This window comes from Hipposideros armiger, unplaced genomic scaffold (genome assembly GCF_001890085.2).
Source record: "Hipposideros armiger isolate ML-2016 unplaced genomic scaffold, ASM189008v1 scaffold_983, whole genome shotgun sequence".
In the NCBI taxonomy this organism is placed as follows: domain Eukaryota; kingdom Metazoa; phylum Chordata; class Mammalia; order Chiroptera; family Hipposideridae; genus Hipposideros; species Hipposideros armiger.
This window is the reverse complement of record NW_017732333.1, coordinates 620,922-629,652: the sequence shown is the minus strand read 5'-3', so window position 1 is coordinate 629,652 and position 8,731 is coordinate 620,922. Positions and strand designations below refer to the sequence as shown.

At 62.0% G+C, this 8,731-nt stretch overlaps 1 protein-coding gene across 1 annotated transcript in view; it reads left to right on the top strand.

The window, feature by feature from the left end:
- The first annotated feature begins 4,802 nt into the window (after positions 1-4,802).
- PKP3 (plakophilin 3) overlaps positions 4,803-8,731 on the top strand; it is an 8,162-nt gene continuing 4,233 nt past the window's right edge. The window contains exons 1-4 of the mRNA XM_019631079.1: positions 4,803-5,178; positions 7,127-7,206; positions 7,338-7,948; positions 8,037-8,160. Of these exons, the coding sequence (XP_019486624.1) occupies positions 4,953-5,178; positions 7,127-7,206; positions 7,338-7,948; positions 8,037-8,160 (1,041 nt within the window). The 5' untranslated portion in view covers positions 4,803-4,952. The remainder of the gene's footprint in view (positions 5,179-7,126; positions 7,207-7,337; positions 7,949-8,036; positions 8,161-8,731) is intronic.

The following is an 8,731-nucleotide window of genomic DNA, read 5'->3' as shown; positions in this document are numbered from 1 at the left end:
AAAAAAATAAAGTCTTCACCCCAATAAACTTTAATTTAAAAGATAATAAAAAATAAAGTCTTAAAGATCCACGAGAAAAAACAAAGGAAATGGACATTATCTGACAACACTTGGGGGGATGGGGAACAGAAGAGAAAAATAAAACCTTTACAGAAATAAAAGCTACTTTAGGAATTTCACAAATAATAATAGCCACTGTTGAAAACCCCGTCAGGAGCAGAGGAGCAGAGGTTTGAACAAAGCACACAAAAGAAAATAGAAAAGAACAGCTAAAAATGAGTCCTGAGAAGACAGGAGATAATGGAGCACAAAGGAGCTAGCAGAGAAGGAATGAAAGAAAGAAAAAAAAAAGTGATATAGCAGAAGAAAACTTTTCTGAAGTAAATACAGACCAGAATGTGTAGTTGGAAACACTGATGCCAAAAAATTAGCCAAACACATGCACTTGAAGTCACTGGCTTCAGAGGGAAAGACGGCGTGGGTGGCGGGCAGCCTGGTTGCCGCCCTCACCTGAATTAGGCCAGCTCTGTGTCCACCGCGTGGAGCCAGCCAAACGTCTGCCAAGTCCTGAGGGAGAGAACGCGCAAGCCCAAAGTTAAAGCCAAAACTACTGAGAGTCTCCGAGCCCTGGCGTCCAGGCGCCGGCCACCACGCCGGAGCGAGGGGCTCGGGGCGGCAGTGCCGGCCTGGAAGCACTCAAAGGAGCAGGAGCCCGTTGGAAAACAAGACTAAAGCTAAACCGCGGCGAGAGGGCGAGCGGCGGGGCCTTGCCTAGCTGGGGGGACCATGGGCTCTGCCAAGGCCCGACCCCACCCAGCGCTGGCTCCCAACACCCCTCCTGTCCTGCTGTCACTCGGGATAAGAAATGTCTCTGCACACCCGGCTTGCACCGTCACTTCTGGAAACTGACTTAGCCTCGGTTTCCTCTTCTGTAAAGTGGAGGCGTCACAGCTCCGCCTACCTGGGGTCCCGGAGGGTTAAGGACAGAGAGTGACAAAGCACTGAGCACCTGCTGGGTACAGGCAGCCCTCGGTAAACGGTGCCTGGGATGCCTTAATTACTGTTTCTCTCAGGACCCGGCGCAGGCATCAGCTGTCACCCCTCCAGTGACAGGAACTCACAGCCGGGGAAGGGGACGCAGCGGCCGGATCGCCACCCTCCCTGCCCCCACCGGGTCCAGGCCACCGCGGCCCACCAGACTCTCTGCTTCCTCTCGTTCATTCTCTCCAGGGAGGCTGTCGCTCTTTTGAAATACAAATCTAATGAATGGTCACTGCCCGGCTGCAAAGCCCCAGAAGCTCCCCAGCGCTCCTCCGCCGGCTCCTCCTACCGGCCCCACCTGCCCTCGGCTCCAGCCACGCTGCCATCTGGGGCCTCCCGTGCAAAGCTGGCTCCTCTCCGGGGCCCCTGCCCGGCTCCTCCCGCTGCCTGGACAGTTCAAGAGGCTTCCGGCTGCCGTCCCCATCCTGACAGGCATCAGTCACTGCTTGCGGGTCGCTGGGTTCCTGGTCTGTGCCCCACCCGACCCCCCAGACCCCCAGCAGGAGCGCTCCGGTGAGAAGCTGCCTCTGTCCGTGTCACACACTTTCCCCAGAGAAGCGCCTGTGCCCTGGAAGAGCTCCGTACCATTTGATGAACCCACAGAGGGACTCAGGGGCCGATGGGCGTGTGTGGGGGGGAGGGGAGTAGAGGGGTGGAAGGTACCTCCCGGGTCCCTGGGGCCCACGCGGACCCGTATCCCGGTATCCCTCAGCTACCTTCTACGCCAGAAGTGTCAGGCGGGAGGTGAAGGCGCAGAGGACGCCAGGTCGTGTGTGTCCCACCCACAGTCCCCGAGGATTAGGGGCGGGGCCGCCGGCGCAAATCCAGGTAGGCTCCGCGGAGGAGGCGGGCACTGGGCTGGACTTGGCGGGAGCCCAGACCGTCCCACGTTTGAAGAGTCGAGAGCGTGGGTGCGGCACAAAGTGCCGACACGCGGGGCTGGAGCCGAGAGGCAGCAAGTCCCATGCCTCTGGGGGCCTCGGGGGCGAGCTGGCCCCCACACTTGGTCTGCAACTCGTGCGGCGACTGCGGGATTCCACCGCCACCTCTGCAGGCTGTGTGGCCCCCGGGCGTCTACTTCTCCGTGCGCCAGCGCGCTTCTGAATTTTGTTTTGAATATTGTTTTGCTCTTAACATCACCGAGTTTCTCCTCACCTTCTCCTAATAAGCCCCAGGCTCCCGACCACGGTGTGGGGGTGCCCTCTGTGCCCCTCCCCCAGCTCCCCAAAGCCCGCTCCTTCTACCCCTCCCCCACTCTGGCCCTAGGTCCTGAGGCCTCCCATTCCCCACCCGTTGCTCTTTATCCCCAACCCCTCTTTCAGAGCCGCTTTTAACAGCTGCCTGGGGGTCCCCTTCTTCGGGAGGCGCCCCAGCCTATACATGAGGCCCAGTAAGGCTGAGGAGTATAAATGCCAACCTGCCCCTCTCTAGCCTCCCAAGCAGGCCTCCCTAGCCCTCCCTCAGATCCCCCAGGGCAGGGTTCAGGCTCCCCACTGGTAAGACAGTCACTCACCCTTGGAAGCCCTGGGGTTCCAGATTCTCACCCAGATGGTGCTCCAAAGCCACCTGGAGGGTTAAATGCAGACTCCCAGGACCTGCCACACTGAGGGCCCTGCCGTTTGTCGTCTGAGCTCCCTGGGTGGTCCTGCTCCCTCTGCCAAAGACTTGCCTCCTCCAGGAAGCCCACTGGCAAGCCTTGCTGAATCCTCCACACACTAGATCTAGGCAGAGGCGGGCGGAGCAGGAAGCGGGTCTGGGGTCAGATGAACTCTAAGTCAGGCTGAGAGCAGTGGGGACAGGTCCAGGCATGGCGGTGCCACTCACCCAACGGCAGTTAGAGAAAGTGCGTCCTGGACCCTACACATTCCTGGGACACTGAACCAGGGCCGGAGGTCCACCGTGGAGAGGGGTCCACATGTCCTTGAGGACGCTTGGCACAGCTTTATGGCACCCACAGCCCCCCCTGCCCAGAGGAGGGGAAGGTCCACTGCTGGCCCTGGGAAGCCTGCAGGCTGCTGAAAACTGCCCACCCCCCCAGGCCTCCTCAGCCTCCCATGTCTGCTACCCCACCAAAGTGCCCCCCACCCGGAGCGTCCCCGCAAGCCCATAGCCTGTCCCCAGCCATGTGCCGGGGCTGGCCACCAAGGGCCACAGGTAGACCCCCAGGGAAGGGCGGGCAGGCCCCAGGCCCTGGGCCAGGCGGCACCTCCAGGCTCGCTCAGTACCGCACAAACTTGTCTCCCGGGATTTTTCCACACAAAACCCGTCTCCCAGGGAAGGGACCGGTCTGATGAGTGGGGTGTTCGGGCGTTCCCACCCCGCCCTCAGGTGCCCCCACAGTTCTTTGCCGGCAGTGAGACGCCTCCCTGGATGAACTCGCTGGGCCTGGGATGGAGCCCAGGACCCCTCAGCAGGCAGCAGTGGCCTCCGGGATGAGCTACGGGGTCCCCAGTGTCCCGACCACCAACAGGGTAGGTCTCCCACCGGGCACCACACCCTCCAGCCCCGGCTTCACTCTGACCTCTGATTTCCAGCCCCTAGCCCCCTCCTCGCCTCAGGCCACTGCCCCCCAGCCACCATCCCTACCTGAGACCAGGTCCTTGCCAGGACTGATTGCAGATTAAGGCACATGTTTTCAGGGGAGGGGGAGCGGGCGGTGGGTGTAGGGCCAACAGGGGATAGAGGCCTGGAGGCAGGCTGTGAGGGTGGCCCATGGGTGACTTTCCGAGGGGAACCCAGGAGGTATGTGAGACACCCCCCCCTCCCGCCCCCAGCCCTCTTGGGCTCACCCCTCAGCCCCACTCAGTCTACCAGGGGTCTCTCTCCTGGGTCCACGCCAGGCCTACCCAGGAGGCCTTGAGCATCAGACCCAGCGGGGGGAGGGGCTCAGGGGGACCTTCTGGGGCAAGCCTGGGCCTCTCCCTCACCCCCCACTCCCGACTCCAGCACCCCCTCGTCCCTGCTCTCCTGACTCCTGGGTTCTCCCCTAACACCCAGCTCCTGCCTCACCAGCTCCGGAGGGGGGCCTCTCTGAGTCAAGCCCCTGGGGCAGCTCTGCCTGCCCCTGTCCCCTCACAGCCCTGGTGAGCCCTGACTCACATCCTGGGAAGGCTTCCCACCCCCATGGCCTGTGGGGCAGGAGCCAGGGAGGGGTGCCAAAGGGGGCCCAGCCAGCCCTTTGAGGCCTCTGCAGAGGTGGGGTGGGGGTTGGGTTGAGGCCACTTCCAGGGTCTTCAGGCCTAATGTGTAAAGGGTCATACCCTAGGGGATGAGCTTCTGGGGTCTTCCAGGCACCAAGGACCAAATCGAGACCTCCATAGGGCCCGTCCCACCTTAAAGTTCCATCCTAAGCCCTTTTTCCTCAGCTCTGACCCTCAGCACTGACCCCTGGACCTTAATAGCAGCTCTTGATTCGGGCCCCTGCTTAGGCCTCACCCCAGCCTCATGGGTGGGCCCCTGAAGCTGCCTAGAGTCCCCAGCCCCCAGAGAGGGAGAACCCCTCCCCTTCAGACTCCTGGATGTGGCCGACCACAGGACAGTGGGGCTTGGTTAGCCCGCCCCTGATCCAAGGGCCCGGTGTGGCCTTTGCAGGCTGGGAACACAGATGGGCCCAGACACTCCTGCTTCCCTGCCCTGGGCCGGACAGAAGGAGGGGAGGCCATGCGGCCTGCTCTTCCGCCCAAATTCCACCTTAAGCAGGCAGTGGCTCCTCCCTTCCACCTGGCCCAGGTGTCCCCGCCCCCAGGGCTGGGCAGGCCTCAGTCACCTGGTGGCTCTCGGCTCTGGGCTCTGGGCGAGGCCAGCCAGGAGGGGACTTCGGGGGCCGCGGGACGAGTCAGTGAAGACAGTTCAGGCTGGAGGCAGCCGCAGCGGCCCAGGCCAGGTGGCCCCAGCCCCATCCGTCTGCCGCCATGCAGGATGGTAACTTCCTGCTGTCGGCCCTGCAGCCGGAGGCGGGCGTGTGCTCCCTGGCACTGCCCTCGGACCTGCAGCTGGACCGCCGTGGCACAGAGGGGCCGGAGGCCGAGCGGCTGCGAGCTGCCCGTGTCCAGGAGCAGGTCCGCGCCCGCCTCCTGCAGCTGCAGCCGAGGCACAACGGGACAGCTGAGCAAGAAGGGGCCTCCGGGACCGGCAGAGGTAGGCAGGTGCGGGCGGGGTGGGCACTGGGCAGGGTAGGGGGACGGCGGTGGCGGGCCTCGGTGGCCTTGGTGGGTGTGGTGGTGCGAGGGCCAGAGGCTGCGGCTGGCTTAGGGGTTCAGCTCCCTGACTCACCGAGGCCTCTAATGAGTCACCCGCCCCGCCCCGCCAGGAGTGGGAGAAGCCAGGGTGGGGCCTCCCACCACCCCTCAGGGACCCCAGGGTCCTCCTGGCTGAGCCTAGCTGGGCCCCACCTGTCTCCTCAGCCCTGAGCCCCCATGGGGGAGGACAAAATGATAGGCACATGGCGGGCCAGCCAGGCCCATCTCTGTTGGCCAACCCGGAACATACACACATCCGGTCCCACATGACACAGGCTCACACACGGTCCCAGAGACAGGCAGACACACCCGTCAGTCCCAGCGAGACACAGACGCCCAGACTCCAGCGTCCTTCCCCACCCCCACGCCCCACGGGAATGAGCAGACAGGAACGTGAGGGGCGGGGTCTGGGAATCCTGGACAACAGCCACCTGCCTGCCACCCGCCTGCCCGTCTGACCAGGGTCCCCTGTGGAATTGCAGGGGAGGCCCTGCCAGAGTGACCCAGATAGTGTGTGTGAGAACAGCGGGTGGGGGAGGCCCCCTCAGGGCCAGGCCGACCGCCCTGTGTAGGAATCCTGGCTCCACTGGTGTGTGTGTGCATCTCCACGCATACGAGTTGTGTGTACGTGTGTGTGCATGAGTGTTAAAGCCCTTTCCTTCCTTGCCAGGCCACAGCAATAGGGATCAAGGTTAGATAGTAAGAAAAACCTCCCAGGATGTTGACTGCGACCCCAGCCCACAGTGCTTCTCATGAGGGCCGCCAGCCCAGGGCCACCAGGGCTGCCTGGATTCCTGGGTCCTCCCTGCCTGGGCCTCAGCCTTGCTGGTGGCCTAGTTGACGCCTAGGGGTCACGGGGTGGTGGATGGACAGGGAGGGGTTAATTACCATCCTGGCTACCCTGCCAATTAGGGGAGGAAGATTATAATTTGGGGTGGGGGTGTGCCTCCCAGGCTGAGCCTCACTAGCGTCAAAGGGTTAATAGCCCCTGCCCAGAAGCCTCATTAACCAGGGTGGGTCTGGGGCAGAGGCTGGGGGGGCCCTTCCCTTCACCCCATCCTGAGAGCCTTCAGCCGAGCTGCTCTGCCCGGCCTTCTGGGGAGATGCTACTCTTCCTCACAGGCGTGGCCCCAGCAGGGACCCTGGCATCACCCAAGTACCTACCCGCCCGTCTGCCCTGCTGCCCTGGCTTGGCTTGGCCTTTACCTGTTATGTGCCCATTGTCTGTCCAGCCACCCATCTGGCCAACCACACCCCACCCACCTGCCTGTCTGTCTGTCTGCTCACCATCCATCAGACTCTCCATCCTCCCTCTTTAACTGTCTCTTCACCCACCGGTCTATGTCCTTCCAACAACCAGGCCAACCCTCCCTCCTCTCCCCGTCTCTCCACCTGTCTGTCCACTCACCACAGTGCCTCTGTTTCTGTGTGGCTGGACGGGGTTGGTGTGGTTCTGCCAGGTGGGAGAGGGGACTGCCCCTCAGGGCAGAGTAGTCCAGGGAGGCTGTCCTTGGTGAGCAAAGTCCCACTCCTGTGTGACCACAGGATGGGCACACAGGAGGTCAGTCTGGCTTCCTGGAGGAGGGGACCAGGCACTGCCCTGGCAGGGATTGGAGAGCTGATGCAGGAGTCCCTGGCTCCTTCTCCAGGGCTTGGGAGGTCATCAGGGTGAACATATCTGTCCCCTGGCACAGCTGGAGGAGCAGGGGGCTGTGGGGGAGACACCCCTAGGGCTGGCCTCAGTGGAGACAGACGAGGCGATGGCAAGGACCAGGGCTGAGAATGGGAGGCAGGAGGCCAGTGCTTTGTCATCTGGCCTGTCAGGCTACCACTGTCCCTGTCCACAGGCACGTTCCGAGGCCAGTACCACACCCTGCAGGGTGGTTTCAGCTCCCGTTCCCAGGGCCTGAGTGGGGACAGCACCTCGGTGAGTGACACCCGCTCCAGCCGGGAGAGTGGGCTCTGTGGTCACGTAGGGGAGGCTTTTGGGGAGGCTGGGGTCTCCGGGATCAGGGGTGGCCCTGGCACCACCTCACTGGCCTCCCTTCCACCCCCCAGACCTTCCGGCCCATCTCCAAGCCCGCGTACAGCCCGGCCTCCTGGTCCTCCCGCTCGGCCGTGGACTTGAGCTGCAGTCGGAGGCTGAGCTCTGCCCACAATGGGGGCAATGCCTTTGGGGCTGTGGGGTACGGGGCAGCCCAGCCCGCCCTACCCATGCCCACCCGGCCCGTGTCCTTCCACGAGCGCTGCGGCATGGGGAACCGGGTGGACTATGACACCTTGTCCCTACGCTCGCTGCGGCTGGGGCCGGGGGGCCTGGATGACCACTGCAGCGTGCTGTCAGAGCAGCTGGAGCCTGCCTCTGCCTACGAGCGCCAGGCCAGCTCCAGCTCTGGCCGGGCAGGGGGCCTAGACTGGCCGGATGCCACCGAGGGGCCACCCATCCGCACCATCCGCGCCCCTGCCATGCGGACTCTGCAGCGGTTCCAGAGCAGCCACCGCAGCCGCGGGGGGCCTGGGGTGGTGGCGGGGGGTGTCCTGGAGCCTGTGGCCCGAGCCCCGTCCGTGCGCAGCCTCAGCCTCAGCCTGGGCGATTCTGGCCACCTTCCAGATGTGCGTGGGCTGGACAGCTACGTTGGCCACCGCACCCTGCAGAGACTCAGCAGCGGGTGAGTGTGGCCTGGCTTGGGGTGGCGGTCTGTCATAGCCCTGGCCCATCCCCGGGGTCAGCCTGACCTTTGACCCCTGCATCTGCAGCTTTGAAGACATTGACCTGCCTTCAGCAGTGAAGTACCTCATGGCCTCAGACCCCAACCTGCAAGTGATGGGAGCAGCCTACATCCAGCACAGGTGCTACAACGATGCAGTGGCCAAGAAGCAGGTGACTGCCTTGTGACACCCCTGCTGGCCACCTTGATTGGCCCTCACACCGCCCTGACCTCTGGTCCCTGACCACCCCTCCCTGATCCTCCAGCTGACTGGGCAGACCCCATCCGGCCCAGAGCCTTCTAAGCAGAGGACAGGGGGCAGGGAGTGGTTTGCATACATCTGTATACACCTGCACACATCTACAGAGGGTGCCAAAAAAAGGTATACACATTTTAAGAAAGAAAAACTATATTAAAATTGTAATACTCAATATATATCAGTAACAAAAGATGAATACAAGTCACATTTACTTCTGCAATTACGAGAGGTGCTCAACGTAGTTACCATCAGCGTTCAGACACTTCTGATTACAGCGAACTACTGCTTGAACAACACTGACCAAAGTGTCCACTTGTATACATTTGTTTTTGGCACCTCTGGTATAGAAGTATGCAGATGTGTGCAGGTGTGTGCAGGTATATATACAGACAGTGCCAGAAAAATGTATACACATTTTAAGAAAGGAAAAACAAAATTACTTTGATGGTGACCACTTTGAGCACCTCTTTTTTTTTTTTTTTTTT